A 21027-nucleotide genomic window follows, 5' to 3' on the forward strand; every position below is an offset into this window, starting at 1 on the left:
ACCGAGAGAATCTATTATTTACACAAGATGTTCATTCAATTGTTCTCGTCCGATCGAAAAATATTTACCTGCGGCGCTGGTTATGCACCGGGTGCTCCGAAACGAACGATCTCTTGGGATCCGATAGAAAACTACAATTTTGAGAAAGTTTTCGTAAAACGTTGAAACATTGTTGCTCGAAGTGTCGAAAAACTGTGTGTGTTTTGATTTCTTTGTATTATGTTATTCAACGTATGATAAAAGACTATTAACTTCTGGGTAATTCTAGTTAATGAATGTAGTCTGAAAGGATAATTTTGTGTGTCTATATTTTGGGGAAAATTCGAGGTAGAGTGTTGCAAATGTTGCATTGAATTTTTTCTATCATTGATAAATTTTTGCTAAAATTTTTAGTGTTAAAAATGATTTTCAACCCGTTCGGGACGTGCCAGTTGGTAAGTGAACATATATAGATGAAATGTATTCCAATTTATTGGAAAATTTCTCATCGTTTCTCGAATTACCATTTATCTTTCCCTATAGTTTTAAATTGTTTTCTTTTTCTCTGCTTTTGTTTAGAATCAGTGTCGAATTATCAGTGCAAACTACAAAGGGGTACGTTTTAGGAGCCATGTACCCAGAGGTCTCATTATCGAGAAAAATTTTACTTGATTGTTAAATTTTATTAATATGGAATTTAAATAATTTATCAATAACGTTTAGTACAAGCAACAGTACCCAAAAAATACACCAAACTAGCAAAGTAGCATTGTAAAAATAATTTTCTTATATACCCAATTACTTTTTATATATCTTTTTCTTATTAATCGTTTCTCCAAGTAATATTGACCAAAGCCATTTAAATAATTTATCAATAATGTTTAGTACAAACAACACTACTCAAAAAATACCCCAAACTAGCAAAGTAGCATTGTAAAAATAATTTTCCTATATACCCAATTACTTTTTATATATCTTTTTCTTATTAATCGTTTCTCCAAGTAACATTGACCAGAGCCATTTAAATAATTAATCAATAACGTTTAGTACAAACAACACTACTCAAAAAATACCCCAAACTAGGAAAATAACATTCTAAAACCAATTTTCCTCCGCATCCAATTACCTCTTGTACATCTTTCTTTTATTAATCCTGTCTTGTTGTTCTTCTCATCACAGAAGTAAACAGTTCGAAAAAATTTCATACCTCGCGTATACTCGTATCAATTTCAATATTTTCGAACGCGAGGCGAGTGCATCTGCAGCTGATTAGAATCATTTCACTCGTAGGGGAAGAATGCATACAGAAACGGTATCGCGAGAGTGTAGATCGACGCACGGTTACGAGTATTTTACCAAAAGTCGATAATCGCAGAGCAAATCGTACGTGTCCTTCCCCGGTAAATTGTTTATCTCGGTTTCGTCGCCTGGAACATCGTTTGTATCTCGGGCGTCCTTTTTAAGTGGGACGGTGCTTTCGAAAGCCGAGGATCAGCTTCCATGGAACAATGTTCCTGCGACCAGCAACACGAATCGTAAAAGGCGATGTTTGCTGATTAGAAAGTACCAATCGAGTGCACATTTTGATCGAACTGCGAGGTAACACTCTCACGTTACTGTTCCCGCGACATCGGCGGTGCATCGAAACTCGATCGCGTTCCAGCCTTTCAACCGACTGCCAATTACAAATTGTAAAAGCTGCCAATTATAGACAAGCCGCGCCACGATAAAGGACTCGAATTATGGCCGCCATAGATTTATCGCGGAGACACCGAGTTTCGTGGAAAAGTAGAACGTCCACGTAACGAACTAATGGCAAACGTACGTTGAAATTATAAAAGTTGCTCGCACAAATTTCGTAATACGTACAACTTATACGATTTTATAATTCGCACCGCTGACGCTTTAACGAGGCACTTTTTAGAATTTATAAACGGGGAGGTGTACAACCGTCTGGTATTATCACCAAGGAATACAATTTTTACGATGTGGAATCGAATATGGTGGTAACGTAAACTTGACGAATTCAAGGGGATCGATCGATGAATAAACTTTTAATTTATATTATTCCATTGGAAGTTGGTATAGATATTAGAGGAATGAATTTAATGTAACGTTGCTTCCTGGAAAGCACCAAGTAGGAGAATATGTATAATTTGTTGGATATCGAAATTAAGGAAGGAATAAGAAGCGAAACGTGTCGAATGTATACGTAAGTTTTACGATTATTTTTTTACTTTTCCTGCATAGTTCTTTTCGAAGATAATCACGGTGCAGGCGCGAAAAGATTGAATATTCTTCCTTCTCGGATGTTTCAAAATAGAATTGTTTATAAATTGTATCATTAATGCGCCATTTTGGAATTGAAAGGAGTAGCGAAGTTATATAATATTTTCGAGAGCGTGTCTTATTTTTCAAACGTTGAACGCACCACTTCGAATTTAATCTGATCTCAAATTTTGACGGTGCATTCTCCATCGTTTCGTTTCGTTTTATGTTAAAAATAATCACGAATGGAACACTAAATGGCATCCACGTCACATTACAATTTTATTTTACGAAAACCCAGTATTTTACGACAAACAACTGAAAAGAAAATCAAAAATTTGTATTTTTATTTTCATTTAATTTTTTCTTTATGTTTACAAAGAAAACGTCAACTGAAAAATAAATTGCGTTGAAAAAAAATATATCAACGAACTGAAAAATAAATTGCGTTGAAAAAAAATATATCAACGAACTGAAACATAAATTGCGTTTAAAAAAAATATATCAACGAACTGAGAAATAAATTGCGTTGAAAAAAAATATATCAACGAACTGAAAATTAAATTACGTTGAAAAAAAATATATCAACGAACTGAAAATTAAATTGCGTTGAAAAGAAATATATCAACGAACCGAAAAATGAATCGCGAATGAGAATCTTATTTTTCGATAGGACGCATCCCGGTGTCTCCCCTGAAACAACGAAAAATGTTACGTTCGATGTAAATGTTGTAACGAGTCGCGCGTCTCGTTTTTATTTACATTAATAGATTTAGAGCAAGCAACGTTGCCCCTAGGCGTGCACGTGTGACATACATTGGTGTACTTGATTGCAACCAATACTCGCAATTCGATCGACGTAGCGTTAGATATTTATTCAATTACACTCTCGGCACTGGGAGTCGCTCTCTCCTTTGAATCGATCCTCGAGCCGATCTACACGATCGATCCACGCGCGCCAGTGACCAATGCGTAGCCGCTCGTGATTTCCTCGGGGCTGTCGTTAATTGGAAAAGAAATTGGCGCTCGTGAGCTACTCGAACGTTTCTTGTTTTGTTTCATGTGCTAATGATGCACAAAATCGACCAACAGCTACCGAGAGTCCGTAACGAGTGATCGAAAGATACGCGACATTATTTTCGCCTCTTAATGAAACGTCGGGTTTTGTACTGTGAATTTAATCTGGTAGCACCTCCATTACCCGAGATAACAGTGAGAGGAGGAGACACACATACGATAATAGAACACTAATTCTTTCTTCATTTGATCGTTCAATATTTAATATACAGGGTTAGGTGGATAACGTGCTCACCTTGAATAGTTTGCAAATTGCACCTTGCACGAAGAAAGCTTTTATATCAAAGTTGTACACGGTTTCAAGGGAACACGGTTTCGAGGGGAATTGTTTTATTCTGGACGGTGGTGTCTGGAAGATACGAAGGTCGGCTTCGATTTTTTAAATAGAACGTTCTATTTTTTCTTTTTTTTTTTTATTCGCCACAGCAAGATCGAGCATCGAGTCACGAGCAAAGGGTTGTTTTATCGGAAAATGAACTTGGTAGTTCATTTTTTCTGCCTCGTTCGAGCTAACCGACTTTTAATTGGAATCTATTTTCGAAGAATGGAAGAGAGATAAAAATTGTCAGTGGTTAGGGGTGAAGAGTTTCCTTGGGAAGAAACAGTGTAGGAATAAATATGTATAGGGTGGCGGTATTTTTTTTTTTTTTTTAGGAAAATGGGTCGATGTTTCTGTGGATCGTGTTTCGTGATAATTTTCAATCGAGATAGCATTGCGACTGATCAAATGGAAAATGAGGAACAAAAGCGTTGTTTTGTAAAAAACAGTAAGTCTAGAGAACGGAGCAATAAAGTAAAAGACTACTCTTTAAAATAAAGAAAGTACGTTATAATTGTAGTTTAGAATTCAGATTGTAATTTGTATCGAACGAATAACGGATCAAATTTGTTCATTTTTTATTCAAATAACAGTTTTGTCCATCTTTGGGAAACATGTGTAGGATTAGGTGTGACGAATTCACAACCAATTGAATAATTGAAGGATTAAATCTGACAGTGTGTTTTCCACGAAGTTATTTTATCTAATCGTGGTATTACGTTATTATTACAATTACAAAGGCATATTGTTACAAATTAAACATGCAACAGTATGCCTTTGTAATTGTAATAATTAAGGTATTTCGTATCGGTGCACACCACAGTGCATACATAGGCGCATCGGTAATTGTTCTTTTTTAAAATAAATTGCACGAGCGAGGTAGAGGAAAAATTATATTCACGAGTAGATGAAATGTGAGTACAACGAGATTTATGTACGAATAGCATCGTTTGGTGCACGATATACTGGGAATAATTGTTTCCAATTAAGTCTAGACAGATTTCGCTACACGATTCTCCTCTACGTTTACCTTCATCAATTAAACTAGGAATACCTGTTGAAAAGTTTAAGCGTTGGTTGCATTAATAAATTATTTCCGCGATTGAATTTTGGATCGCATTGCCGTATTCGATAAAAATGTGCGGGCAAAGGGGTAAAATTAATTGTTTATTTGCTGTGTACCGAATCGATTTTGATGAAAATAAGAAAAAGAGGAAGTGAAAGTTAATAGTTGAATGTTGTATACAGAACTAATGGGAAAAAGTTATGTATATATATATGTGCAGCAATTAATAACGAAATTGATTAATTGTATTACAATTTAGCAAGTTATGTTTATCATGTTTATAATGTTTATAACACAAAATAGTGGGTAACTGTTTCGTAATTTTATTAGCTGATATAACAGGATGTGTGTGTGTGAAATACTAATTTTATAAAATTTAAAAATGGTATTTTGATAGCCCAGTTTAACAGACAATACTAACAATTGGATCAATACTCAGATCATTTTTTAATGTTTGCTATTTAATATTATGTGTAATTGGTACATGCGAATGATTTTTGTTTGAATATTCCAAAACGACGAAAAGAATTAATTTAAAATTTAGAGAAAGGTATATAGGACACTGGATTTCAAAATTCGAAGCTAGAGGAATTAAGTTTCGTCTCACGATTAAAAAAATAATCACAATTTTGAACGAATGAAGTTAAATAGAGCAAAATACACAACGAAACTGTCACTTTATTCGAAAAAAAAGAATAATGGTCCCTGTTTAATGGCCAATTTATTATACGTTATAATGATACGAAACGACTATCAGAGCAGAAATACCTTTGAAACAAATACACAGATATACTAAAAATGACCAAGAAAACAATCTGCGTTAATGAATAGATGGAAACAGATTTTACTACACGATAACCAGAGATGGGTACATTAATTTTCCTCTAAATAACGAAATTTAAAGATTTAATCGTTTGTACAAAATTAGCTTTTACCTGGAATCTATTAGAATTTATTTGAATGAAATTTTATTTCTTCCTTTTTTCAAATTCAATAATAAGTATACATACATGGAATAAATATAGTATGTAATCAATTAAATTTTCGAATGAACAATTATTGGAATGTTCATATTACTATATTCGTATTTCCTGTTTTCGCTTTCATTGTTCGATTTTTAGATCGTGACGAGGATCATTTTACAAGTACATCGTACAAGTTAGATTAGTAACGCTATTAAGTGAGTCAAGATCAATTTTATTTTCAAATGCGTAGTTTCTTCTATCCATTCGAAGAGAATTTATCGAAACAATTTTCCATTCGTGTATTATATCGAATATTATAAATTATTTCCTTATTTTTATTTGTTCGTAAGTATACGAAGCATTCTCTTCAAAATCTCTAGTCTAATTATTTCACTTTTTTATTTCTCGCTACCATGTTTTATTTTATGAGTAGCACGATCTAAGTTTTACAAGAAAAATAAGATCCCTAGTAAGATCTAGATTAAAAAAAAATAAATTAAACAGGTCAAAATATTATCACGTTTAATTTATGTACAATATTACCGATTAATGGGAAAAAATCACTATTGAAAATCTTTCGATATTTCATTAGCTATTATAACGACTCGTATAATTGGTAAACATTTTTTTAAGCGTGTTGCTTACCAAGCCAAGGAGAAAGGCAAATCCATCTCATTACGCACAGCTTTGGTAGAACAATTCATAAGCATGACCACCCGCCCATCACAGTACATTGACTCCCACCTTTGAAAGTCCAAATTATCATAGTAGCCTAATTTCACTCTGTATTACACCAATCAATTCTCGCGAGCTCTATAGAAAATTATATCGAGGTTTGCTTCACTTTATAAAGGCTGTGTCTACTGTGCATACGCTATATTGATTTTAACCATCGAGTTGTAAAATGGTTTGACCCCAAAAATATAATAGTTTAAATACAGTTTACTCACGTTCTTTCTTTACATAATGAGATTTTCTAACTGATGTACAATTCAATACTCAAACACACTTTTTTAAATCTTGTTTTATAATATATATAATAACCTTCGAATTAATATTAAGAAACACAAAATAATTTTGATACAAAACTGAAGGTGAAGATTATCGTGATTTAGTACGTGTAAAATATGCGTTTTTTTACAAATTAAACCTTTAATAACTCTAATTAAAAGTTTACAAAATTTGTATAAATCAAGAAACAAGATAAACGTCCCGGTAATTGTGCAAGAATATTTTGTACAATATTGACAAATGTCGAGTGAATAATATAATATTCACTGTAACTGCAAACGCATAAGAGTATCGTTACTATTTAAATTTCATTTATACAAGTTTCGATAATTATCCAACAAATATAAAGAAACGTAACTATCTCTTCCTTTTCGGTATTTCAGAGCAGATAGAACTTTTAGAAACACGCGTAAGCAGATTCGTTAAAATTACGTTTCGACCCTCCTCGTTACTTCTAAAATAGAACTTCGTTAAAGACTCGTTCAGTTCTAAAATAATGTATCAAAGAGGAAGGAACAGTTACTTTTTTTAAATATTTTTTTTAATTCACGAAGAGCAATCTCTTAACTTCGTTTGTAATTGTTCGGTAGACGATACTTACTTTGTTCGAAATTGGTAAGGTCGGTGCACTACTGTGGTCAAGTGGACACCATTGTCTCTTTTCGATACGTACGATACGCTGGCGCAGAGGACACTGACAGTGCATTGACACGTGCACAGTGAATTACGTGGAAGGTATACAAAAGCTCGTGCGTTATGGGGGTCATAGACGTAATGATTTATTCTACGATGAGTTGTACAACGAGTCGCAACGTACTGCCATTCAACACGACGTTGTCGTACGATAACTTGTACAACAACTCTACACACTTTACAATTATCGTATTCAGCCAGTTGTATCCATGGAAAATTGTATATAACTTATCGTAAGATAAATCGTTATGTCTGTGGCTTCTACACGACGCTACATATTCCCATACTAGTTATAAAACAACATTTATTGATTGGAGTGTCAATCTCTGTCAGACTATTCTGGAACGGGGATCACGGACTGACAGTAATGAGCAAAGGTGTAAATATTTAATGGTAATATTAGATCCCCTAACAGATACCACGAGCGATATATTTCATCATCAAAGATAATGGATTACGAAACAATCGATCTAAATGTATGCAAATGCACACGTAGCAAAGAGGCTAGACCTGATCGAAAATATTTAGTTATTAGAGTTATCTTTGAGAAGAAAATTTTAATATTTTAACTAAATTTAACAATACACGCAAGTATACTACTTTTTATTCATTAATCAATGATATCGTTTAACATCGCTTAATCATTTTTAAACTTGGATTAAGGAGACTGTTACATTAAATACAGTTAACAATGTTTAGATCCTTCGTTAACTTTCTCGTGAAATTCATAAGACACGATTTGTAATATAAACAAAATTGATAAGCATTAGTATCATTTCCATAAGTCTGCGGGCTTGTGACTCAATAACGATTCAAAGTATTCGATAAAAGTGCAACGATTTAACGACTCGTTAATGGGCAACGATTTCAACGTTGTCTCGATCAGAAACTTGTTAAGCGTGTATACAAAGTTATCTTAAAAATGATCGTTTACATCCGACACGTTCGTAAGTTCATTAATTAAATTATTGATAGTGATTTACATGCATCGACAGACTGAACACCCGGACACGTATAGAATCGTTAAAAGCGAGTAACTTCACGGATTATTTTTAACCGCGCGTTTCGAAAACCTGCTTGTCTTCATTACCTGCCAGAAAATTAATGATAGCAGTACGACTTGCACTTTCCACTTCCATCTGGTAACTCGTCGCACTTCCCATCGCGTTTTAAAGTTTTAACGCACGTTGGCTCATCATAATAAATACACGCGGCCCCGTTGAAAAATCTTCGATTCTGATAGCGACAAGCGACTATTAATAATATTAAGTGGGTGAAAAGCCGGCAGTTTCTCTCTGTAGCCGCGGGAATACTTAGAACGATCATCGTTCGTTAATTTGATTCGTGACAGACCTTCTAATCATTCTTTTAACAAATTTGCTTCGCTCCTTTAACGCGGTAAAGTGTGAAACACATGTGTCGGTTAGGAATTAAATTTCCACGAAAGTCTATCGTATGAAAGATTCAAGTTTCACGTTAATAACCGGCCAGAAGAAAATCAATAACAAAATCAGTGTTACGTTTTATCGTTACACGTGTTTATTATTTCCTCTTTATTATTTTCTATTCGGTGTGCGTGATTTGAAAAATTATTCAAAACGTGTACTCGATACCTATTTAATGATACATTTTTTCCTGCGTTAAAGGATTTTTCCAAGTTTCGTTTCTTTATTTATACAGGTTAAAGTGTGCAATTCAAATTTTATGTGGGTGTGTATTATAAAAATGTGATCATTTTTCATTTATGTGCTTGTATGAATAAATCGTTAGGAAGTTTAAGATTAGATGAGAATATAAATGTTTTAAATACTTACAAATTATGAACCGTATCACGTTTTAAGAAACGATACTAGGGTTTTGCTTCGGTCTAAATTATCAAACGGAACAAATTCCTTATCTGATAACATTTAAGTGTATTTCGTTGTAGGCAAGTGCATGCACTGATTTCATTATGCACCACTGATACAGAACTGATCGGTACAGCTAAGGGAGAGTTGCAAAACAGATTACTCTTCCGTTTCTACGATTAGGAGCGATTGCCCTGATTTCACGCTGCCACTGATTCGATCTATCATCTAATACGTATTAAATGTTTACCTCTACGTTCACGTGAACTCGTTTCGTTTTGACCTTTCGTAGCCGTGGCATTTAATCATAAATATTTCGTTACAGAAAATTTCCAACGAAATCCTCGTGGAATAATTCAAGCAAGTGAACACCGTTAGAATTTAAATCAAGTTACGTAAAAAAAAAGAAAAAAATTCTTAATCGTATTACAAATTTAATTGCTCTCGTAACTTGAAAAAAATCCTACAACTTTTACCTCGATTTACGAAAATGACGAGAAAGAGTATAAAGAACAAGAATATATAAATTATTCAATTAGCCACTTGTCTACGAAAGAAGTTCAACAAATAACGTTCTCGTACCTCTCGTGGCGCGTGATTTCCATCGCGTTTATTGGAATTTCGAAAATTCGATGCGAGTCGTTGCATTCGAAACTAATTGCCGATTCCTAATCCCGAACATCCTGGAACGGTTCAGAATTAATTAAGAATAAAACTAATGGATCATTAAAGCGCAATTACTCAATCTCGTAGGATTATTCCAGGTAATTAATCATTCGTCTAACTGTATTTTCATGCATGATATTTAACCGCGCGATAAACAAGTTTTATCGGGAAGAAATATGTCGTTTTTACGTTGGCGCATCCTCGTTTAATGAGAGAAAATCTCCGGAGTTTCTAATCCCTTAACTAAGATGCACAAGTATCTTGAGCGTTAGCTTTTACGTGCCACGGGTTTAATCGGGACGCGAGAAAAATTAGTCGGTGGAACTCGTTGGAATCTAATATGTATCGTGTTGATGCTGAATCGTTGGACTTTGTCGTGATTTATCCAATTGGCGGGCATGTTCGACGATCGTGGGTATCGATCACCACGGTAAACGCAGAAGGAAAAGCGAGGATGGAAGTGGAAGGAAATGGAGAACACATCGCTTGAATTCCTGCGGCTGCGAAGTATAATCTTGTAGCTACGATCGGACAGTTCTGTTAGGGACACCGGCTTCGATCCCGAACAGGCCTGGAAATAGAAATAGGAAAAACTTGAAACCCACGAACACGGTTTTCCCTTTAACCTCGTCGAGGACACTGCTCCACGTGTGTGTATTTACTTCTTAAGTATACTTCTTAAGTATAGTTACTTTGAACATCGTAACGCGCCAAAACTGTGAACAGTAATCGTCGAAACTATGGATAGAAATTGTCAAAAGTATGTATAGTAACATTGAAAAAGTACGATCTCGTAAAATAATTTTCATATTTGTATCTTGTGAGAGAGAAATTACATTCGACTCGAAACGAGGTTTTCCTTTTAACTTCTTTGAAGATATTGGTCCACGTGTGTATTTACTTCTTAAGTATAGTTACTTTGAACATTGTAACGCGCCAAAACTGTGAACAGTAATCGTCGAAACTATGGATAGAAATCGCCAAAAGTATGTATAGTAACATTGAAAAAGTACGATCTCGTAAAATAATTTTTTATTGGTATCTTGTGAGAGAGAAATTACATTTGACTCGAAACGAGGTTTTCGTTTTAATTTCTTCGAAGATACTGGTCCACGTGTGTATTTACTTCTTAAGTATACTTCTTAAGTATAGTTACTTTAAACATCGTAACGCGCCAAAACTGTGAACAGTAATCGTCGAAAGTATGAATAGTGTTCGCCAAAAGTATGTATAGTAACATTGAAAAAATACGATCTCGTAAAATAATTTTTTTACTTGTATCTTGTGAGAGAGAAATTACATTCGACTCGAAACAAACTCGCATCATCGATCAAACTCAAATTTGATCAAATTCTTCGCAATGAATTCTAAAAACATTCTTCTCTGGTGTAAAATGTTCCCCATTAATGAGTTTATTTCATCCAATAATTTTGATTATATTTCCTCTTGTTACTGTCTTCTGTAAACTTGTCAAGTTATACTTCTGTTTTTTTTTTTTTTTTTATTAAATAGACATTGGTTCTACAGTATTATTCGATTAGACACTATCGTTCGAAGTACGACAGTCTTGTTACCTTGTGCAACAAATCTCTTTTCTTCCATTTAGAAACACTATTTTCGTTATCTCGTTCCTTCGTGTAAGTCTCTTTTCTTCGAGTTGGGAGCACTATTTTTTTGTTTGGAAAGAATAATATTAATCCAACACCTGCGCAAGTTGAAATTATAGACACGAAAAAAACGACAGGTTTAAACGTTGAAGGAAAGTCATTCGAAAGCCGATCCTGCTTTTCAGAAGTACGCTTAATAACTCTGATAAGAATGCAATCCCGATAACGTCGGCTACGCACCGCCGTATGCACTGTACCAACGATCTCCTGAATGCTGACCGCTCATTACCGAAGAGAATATACCATAGATATCGTCGAATTTATGGTCGGCTGCTTTACGTGTTGATCCTTGACGATAAGTTTATGTTTACGATCCACGATGACAGCTGGGCGTTAGATCAACCGTTAGCCTCGCTTAAACATTTATACCGAGGGTGTAATCCGTGATAGTATGAGAAAATGATGAACGACCCAAGGGATACCATCCTGCCTTTGTTTGCGTTACCTTTGACCCTTAGGACACAAGACGTAGAAAGTAGCGATGGGAATGATGACGAATCGGTACCATCGATACACTAACCCGTAAATAATAATCTACCGTCGAACACTATCGAACAAAATGTATCCATTTGATTTCGATTACGTTTGAACGATACATCGTTCTCAGAACCAAATAGATTTTTACTTGAATGGTAAAGATTTTATTTATTTTTTCAATACAATTACAAAAAGTACTTACGACTACTCGAATCAATACCAAGTATCTGAGATTTCGGTATCTTTCAAGATTATTTACCAATTACCTTTTCGTATCGAACTGCTCGAGTATCATTTATGAATCGCGCGAAATCGATCATTTTTTGTAATCAAGAACAGGATTTTGATAAAATTGTAACACGTCGTAGTCCGCGTGAAATTGGGAGGAATGTAAGTAATCGTTTCACTGATTTCGAATTTGTTTGAAAAATACACGACGTTGCGATTTGTAGCTTTCTTCGCGAAACCGGACCGGATAAATGAATTTTTATCTCCGAAATTAACAATCGTGTCGAGCTCTCTTTTATTTCGTTCTCTTGGAGAAGAATTCCGACCTTTCGGAATCAATTTTCATTCGAATCGAACTGTTGTTTATCGTATCGTGACAATTCTAAGGAAAATTCTTACTTGCGAATTTGATGTCAAAGTGCATTGGTAAGAAGTTTCGAAAAATGTGCTCTGTTTCTTCGAAGCTTTCACCACGCAACGTGTAATCTTTAGAATGGGTTTCTCGTAATTAACAGGTACGCTTTGTCACAAATTCGATAGAAAATATGGTTCAAAATGGCGCGTTTCTTTCGTTAAGTGATTCAAATTTATGGTGAGGTTCAATTTAAGCAAAGCTGCAAGAACGATGAATCACACTCGTTGACTTTCGTTACAAATTTTACCGCGGTGTGAAAGCCGTACTGCGAATATGCATCTAATTGTACCTAAAAATTTGCACACACAGAGTATGGCAACGCGATGGCCGTTAACAACGAATCCATGTACAAAAGTAGCCCGAAGAGATTGATTTTCCTTTACTAATGACACGATTCTTTTTACCAGTAACCCGGTTTCGATGAAAAACCACCGTTGAAAAACCTGTGTCTCGCTTCACCGACATCATGCAGGTATAGTCAATACCAAACGTGTAGACATTTTCTCAAGAAAACGGCGAAGAATTCAGAAAATCAACATTCACGACACGCTGAGGCTGCATTAATGACGCGCTCCATTGGGCATGTCAAATTAAACGACAACGTTTAAGCATCTCTTTCGTAATATACAGGCTAGGGATAGATATTAATCAAATATTAACTATGTCGCAAATATGCATAATCTTGTCGTACATTTTAACACAATTATTGCAAGACTTCCTATTCTACATAGTAGACCTTTTGAACGGAAACGTTTAAATGTCTGTGTTACTTGAAGTTGTACGAATAAAGTATTCATAAAGTTAAAAGTAACGATAGGAGAATGTTTCTTTTCCAGAATTGTTTCTTTCGAGATTTCAAGATCGTTGATCTTTTTTCAGTGGAAATGTACATTTAACATTTAATGTTCACATATAATTTTTAATACTTTCCTTGAAACTTTGTAGAGAATTGAAAGATAAATTAAACAGTTGTATAACAATTGCATCGTTTCGGCGAAAAACTTAAAGATTGCTGAATCGATCGATTCGATACTCTTGAAAATATACAACGTATTCAGAGTTGATTATTTCGTTCAACTTCACGAAAATTGAAATTTAAACTAATCGTTCCAGTGCACGTACTACGTAGCTTGAAACTGTAATGAAAAGTATAAGGAAGCGAATAAGAAAATTATTTACACCGCAACAGTAGAAGATTCGATCATTTGTAGGAGTGAAGATAATGTATATTGTTTTACACAAAAAGTATATTTGGTTGATTTGCGTTGAAATTCGTTTTTGGTAGAATTTTTTTACGTTGGAATCTTTTCTGCACGAGGACTTTTATTTTCTAGAATTTTTGAACACAGAAGTTCAGCAACCTGGAGATTATTATTTTGTACGGTAAAGCAGTGGCAAATGGGATAAAATAAATGGTCGTGTAAAATCTAATCGAGACGTGGAGACGTTTCAAAGACGGCTGCAATCCGACGAGTCGAGTCGAGTCGAGTCGAGTCGAGTCGAGTTTTACGACAGATTTATCGAGTGATCATGCACAATTTACGGAATCCCGCGAAGTGGGTCACGGAAAAAAGGAAAACCATTCGGCGTTTCCGTAAACTACACGATGAAACCGTGAACGACACAATGAAAGTACTAAATATCCCGCACCTGCGCTTCGTGTTCAAGTTACCACGATTATACTCGAGGGACATTACGCGTATACGACGAAAGGAAATTACGTATGATAATTCGTGTGATCTCGCGTGTCACCTACTTTCATACTGGTTTTCTGCATTCCTATCGGTTGCTATGTTCGCACACAGTGGTTACATAGTTGATGGAAAAGTTGTCTGTTTAAAAAAAAAATCCATGTATAATTGGAATCGGTACGTGTAGAAACAAAAAATACGTAAAAATTCTTACGGTATTTAATTTCAATCGAAAACAAAACTAGGAAATGTTGAAACGTTGGTGTCGCGATTATTGAACTACTAGAATATTAAAAATGTTAAGGAAGGAAGTAATAACTGCACCGTGGGTATTACGAGAGAATCGTTGAATATCGGATCTTTAAACAAGCTGTGGGGACTACTTGCGAAAGAATCAAGAAAAAAATTAATTTACACTACGATCGATCTACAATTGATACTTTTGTAATTTTACAATAGTGGAGTTTTTATGTACGACTACACTTGCTATCATTGCACACAATATGAACCAAGAGAAATATTAATTTACTAACACAAGAAAAAAATTAATTTACATCGCGATCGATCTACAATCGACCCCTTTGTAATTTTACAATAGTGGAATTTTTAATTCCACGCAATATAAACCAGTTACCATAGTTACGACCTTAAATCTAAAATTAAAGAAAGAAACTTCTTAACATACTGTTCGATACCGCGCAAATATTGAATATATGAATCAAACGATGTGTATTTGTATTCGTAATAAGATACACTATTTTCAAGGCCTTGACGGTGCATTTATTTTATAATACTAAGAACGGTTTGGAGGTATTCGTTTCTGCTTGTCGAGGCTTCAAAAATCGTGTACTCGATTAAATTCGTGTTACGGTTCGTGCATCCGATCCATAATTATTCCGATTCGGTTGTGTTCGTTGCGTGTCGTCGGTTACAATTTATGTAGGTAAGCTGAAATTCCAATCAACAGGAAGACGTTATGTCATCTTCGATATTTTATTAACCGATCCGTGTGTCGCGGAGAATATGGAACGTGTAGCGAGCACACGCACACACACACACACACATACGTGTGAAACAGCAAACATAACACCACGCAATTACACACGGGGGTCATTTAGTATTTGCGTAATAGAATCTTATCTTCCAAGACACGTCGGTTATTTCACAGCAGACATTTAACTCCGTAAACGATACTTCGATCGGTTTGTAGTTTAGCATAGCAGAAACACGTACGAGTAGAAAGTAACTTTTTACATTTTTTTTTTTTTTCTTTTTTTCCTTTCTTTCTTCTTCCATGCTCTCTGTCCCTCCGTTACCGAATAGGATTTAACCTTTTGAACGTCGTTCGCTTCCGACGAGATTTTTCAGCCAGTTTGTAAATGTCAAAAAATGTTACGCGGAGATCTAACGCACGATACGGTAATAGAAGAGTTTACGAATGGAAACTTGTAAATCGACGAGTACGAGTTGAACGTTTCGTTGAAAAACACTAGAGCAAAGATAACATTTACTTTCTGGCGATAGATCGTTGTATGCTTGGATATATAAAAATTGTATCGAATTGTCAATAAGGACTCGCGCAATGTTGACTCGTGTATTTAGAATGCTGTTTGGAAACAGACTGTGAATTTATGCAAATGTCTGGCAAAGTGTTTCGCATCCAGTTGGCCAAGAAACTCTCGGTACGTTGCATCACGTGATTACTTTCGACACTTTTCTCGTTATTATATTATTAACGATACGAGTGACAACGCAACATGTGTATCTACGTGATCCTCGAATATAACAAAACACTTAATTATCTCGTTTGCGTTTATCGATCGTTGTTTAAGGTCGTCGACACTTTTATAAATAGAATCGCATATGCTTTTTCTTTCACTCTCGTGGCTGCTATTAAGACGAACTTAACCGTGAACCACAATGTGACATTGAACTTAACTTTTTTTTCTACAGAGTGACCAGGTTGCGAAACGGAGTGCACCCGTTCCCGTCTTGTCGATAAACGATGTTAAATTTGGTAACAAATTAGTCACAGGCACTTTAAAAATATCAGATGTGTCGGATTGTTATGATAATTGATACAATTTCCTAAAGAGCACCTTATCGTCTCTATTGTTATCCATACGGATCAATAACGTTGAATATCGAGTTTACTGTAAGGCTATAAAAAAAATATCCTCCAAAGAAAAAAACAATCTCACAAAAAAACCAAATTCATTAGTTTTTCTCATAAATTATCCTCGTTTGCTCCGATAGTTGACATTTCCAAATGAAACGATGCAAAATTTATTTTTCGCGATCGACTAACTTCTAATGAGACGTACAAATGCATTTTTCGATCGTATGTAAGTATTTCTTTCTCGCAATTCTTTACAAAAATTTCTATGCTCGGAATAAATTATCTATACCTATTTTAAAATGAAAAAATAATACAGTATTCGTAGATTACTTTCTTGTTCAGAGACACCCGATTTTTTGTAACAATTTACACATCGTGGAGGGTGGTGCAAAATATTCGATTGTTTAAAAATAATTATCAAGCAGTGTGCGTTCGTTTACACTGTGCGAATCTTTATTGCTTGAATTATCGGGGAACACACTCGTGAAGTTTGAGAAAGTTTTTGTGCTGGCGTCAGACGTTACCATACCGGTGAATGCACTGGAAGTTGCCTTCTGTAATGCCTCTCGATGACCTTCGATTCTTCTAGGTAGCTGGCAGCTTTGACAGTACGTACATAGCTATAAATATGATTCAATCGTGAACAGTTACGTTAAACGTTACCACGCGCGTTCCGTCACGAGCGACATGACACATCCCGCGCAAACGAATTACAGAATATCGGGCCATTTCCGTTAATCCTTCACTGTACGGTAACAACGCACGTTTTTAATACCATAGGACCCAGGAATACGTTACAGATGGATAGTATATATTCTTTTTCGAAATAATTAATTTTCAAGGACACGAAGTATCTAAATTTCTAACGAACTTTTGAAAAAGATACAATTTTCCTAGAATTCTCCTAAAATTAGATCTTTTGTCGACACGAGTCACAGAGAAATTCTACGCTCGATCGAAGAACACGAGTGCGAAATATCAAAATTTTCAACGAATCTTCGAAAAAGGAAATAGCTAGAATTTTCCACCAGTGTGTTGTATCGGTATGTTTCGTTGGTAAGGTGGAAAAATTAGTACAGAAATCGGTACGTAATTGAATTCGACGGAGAAAAGAACAGTGTTACGAAAGGTTAAAAAACGATTAGTTCCTAGCAATTTAGTGGAAGTCAGGCAATTAAGTCGTCCTACATATTTCTACGTTGCGGTGAGAGGCAATTCGATCAAACTCACCTTAACGAAAGTTACTCGAACCAACCAGTTTAGGCGCGAAAGTGACAGTTCAAATGAATAAATCCGTGAAAAAGTCCATCGTACTTGTAATATGTATAATTACAGTATAATAAAATGGAATTTATCGTCATATATGTAAAATGAACATTTTTCGTCCACGAATAAATCCGTAAATGAATAAATTCGTGAGAAAGTGCATCGTACTTGTAATATGTATAATTACAGTATAATAACGTAGAATTTATCGTTATATGTGTAAAACGAACATTTTTCGTCTATATTCGATGTCCGAACTGTATTCAATTTTCTCCGTTTATATCGATCGTGTGGCACTTCCGCCTCGCGACACGAATACGTGCTCGTATATTCCGTACTGTGTTTTAATCGTTGATACGCTCGATGGAAAAAATTAAAACCGAAGATAACAATAATAAACGTTCGAATATACGCGTTTACATTCTGGTACGTATTTACTTCGAATTCTATTACAAAATTTATATTTATAATTTTGATGTATATTTACTACCGATTCGTTAATAATTTTATATCTCGTCGTTATTATGCGTACGTTCAATAAACTTTGAAATTAAATTCGAATCTTAGAATTTTTCAATTAAGTAAAAAGGAACTCGTGCGACAAGGTTGAGCGACACTGACATAGTGAGTTGGGTTCAGAGTCTCCGCAATATTGACAATGTTTCGAATTTCGAGATAATATTCCCAAAACCCGAATCATTGACCCTTTCGACCTCGTGGTCGTACATGTGTACACGATACTTTAGATTCGATCATTTTCCAACGTATAATGCATATTGTACGTTACTCGTATATACATAGTGATATACGCACATGTACGTTGGTTGTACACACATAGTGTACTTACGCACACGTACGTTACTCGTACATACGTAGTATAAAACTATGCAAATATTTTACAGTTTCTTCGAAACGTGGTGTTCTAAGAAAAGTCACCACTCGAGAAGATCCTGATTCGAGAGAACTGCATTTAAAGTTCAAGGATCGGAGCGTCTCTCAGACGGAGCACTGCGACAGACGTTCAATCTCCCCCGATATCTCCGATCTCGTCCGGAGCGGTGAAAAAAACGGTGTTCACGAAGCGTAAAATTTGAAGGAAAGGGAGTTGTAAATTTTCGAAACTCGCGAAGTTGGTGTTCCCCCTTTAAGACCGAAGAACCAATTAATGCATCCATTCTCTCCCACAAAGCGTGTAGCGGGCGTAGCTGAACGCGAACGGGGAGCACCCCTAAATCGTCGATACACGTCGCGTCGATAGCGCGAGCGCACCGACACACCCACACAAGCGCCGTGTCCCTGTCTCTCTCCTCTCGTCCGGCGTGGCATCGCATTGTCGGCGCAGACGCCGTGCCAGCGCTTATTGATCGCGGCTCGCCGGTGCTCGGTGTCCCTGCACGCGTTACGCGTCCGTCGTCTTTCGCGACGTAGCGACGGTGCTGGACAGGACTCTCTCGCGTTTTCCATCTTGATCGACCGTTACGACGCACAACGGCAACGGTGCCCGAGTGGATAGGCGGTTGCGTTTCGAATCGACACAGTGCGCAGTCAGTTCGTACGTTCGATCGACCGATCGAGTATCGACGTGATGCGATCGGGGAACGCATCGATCAAAGTGTGAGTCCGGTTAGCCGCCTGGTCCCCGCGTTCGCACGAAAATCGAAAGGATTCGCCACGCACAGGGGCGAGGTACGGATCTCGAGGATCGGGTAAAACGCTCGCTGACACAGGTGGTGTTCGCGAAACGATATATCACGATCGTCCTTTTCACGTCGAGTGAAAGTGACCGGTCGACGAAGCGTTCCCGAGTCGGCCGGATGCGCGGTCGACAGGTGCGTTCGTAGACGCTCGTTCGGGTGTCGTCGATAACGATTGGCTCTGCCGCGAGCTCCAACCCACCGCTCGACCAATCGCGAGCGTGTATTGGCCAGGCGGCTTTTCCGCGATTCTGTCGCCGATCGACTCACGTCACGGCGATCCCGGCACGAGACACACGAGGACCAACAACGAAGGAAACATGAGTCTGCTGTCTTCCTCCATTGGCGTTTGTTGCCTCGCGGACGATGAGAAGACCGATCACAACATGCTGCAGGGTAAATCTCTTCGAAAGAAATCATTATTTTTTTTTTTTTTTGCGTTGTCTCGTAGATTTATTTCAGGTTCACGCTCAAGGTCGGCGCAGTCGCAACCTCGCGAGTCCTCGGAACCGTCGAACAAGTTTCGTGGCTGACCTCGAGACGCGATCGATCATGCTCCGTGTACACACGCTCGTGTGCGTGTGCGCGCGTGTGCGCGTCGGTGTGCCTACACCTACGCTTCCGTCTCGATTCCCAGTTCTCGGTTCTTTTTTCGCTCTTATTTCGTTCGATCCGCGGACAGAGGGTTATCCGCTCGTTTCGATGACACGATCGACACGCCGGGACGAAATATTGTCTCTAGATATGTAGTTTCACGCGGACGACTTTGACAGTACCGGCATCGATGACTCATCGACACGGCTTCTGAATCGAATACTTTACTGCAGCTATGCGGGATCCTTAAGCACACGCAATGCACCGGGTACGTGTCCTGCTTCGCTCGGGGATAATAAAATCGCAACGTTGAGATACCGCTGCGGATTTCATAGGTTTCGGGGCGTTGTTTAACCGGCGGCGGAAAATTCGATTAAAGTTGAACGCTACGTAAAAACATGCGCGTAATTTTCTCTCTAAGGCCCGTGTTTCGATACAAAATTTCTTATCGGTTTCTTATTGACTCTTGAACCTTTGATCGGTCTGCGTGGCATGACACGGGCTCGCGCGATACGCGTGATCGTTTTTATAGACGATAACGACGAACCTGTTCTTAACGACGAATCTAACGTGACTATTGTAAACACACTTGTATCGAACCGGTAGCAGTTGTTGAATACGTTCCATTTGCAACGAGTGGGATGAATATTTTGATCGGTGCAACCTTGGGCATGCGCATTGAGCGAAAAGTCGACATCGGTCGAGAAGCTTCGCGAATGTTCTTTCTAATTCTACTCACTGCTGCTCTTGCTTAGCATCGGCCATATGTAAACAAAGTATTTCTTATTCCACGGTCCAAGGTGACGGAAACTAATAATAGTACGTCGTTGTTGCGCTGGTGTTGTCGACAACGCAGAATTAAATATGGAGTGAATAGAAATAATACGTTCATGTAAACGAAATGTACTAATAATATGCTTTTAATTTTTAATTTCCAGCAGGATACATAGATCGATAATAATAAACCTTTGTTGCATCCGAGTTG

General features: G+C 36.8%; 1 protein-coding gene across 1 annotated transcript in view; it reads left to right on the forward strand.

Annotated features, from left to right (window-relative positions):
- The first annotated feature begins 19151 nt into the window (after window positions 1–19151).
- Window positions 19152–21027, forward strand: part of Centrocortin (cerebellar degeneration-related protein 2-like) — an 88228-nt gene continuing 86352 nt past the window's right edge. The window contains exon 1 of the mRNA XM_076326689.1: window positions 19152–19844. Coding sequence (XP_076182804.1) covers window positions 19769–19844 — 76 coding nt within the window. The 5' untranslated portion in view covers window positions 19152–19768. The remainder of the gene's footprint in view (window positions 19845–21027) is intronic.

This window comes from Ptiloglossa arizonensis, chromosome 2 (genome assembly GCF_051014685.1).
Source record: "Ptiloglossa arizonensis isolate GNS036 chromosome 2, iyPtiAriz1_principal, whole genome shotgun sequence".
NCBI lineage: Eukaryota > Metazoa > Arthropoda > Insecta > Hymenoptera > Colletidae > Ptiloglossa > Ptiloglossa arizonensis.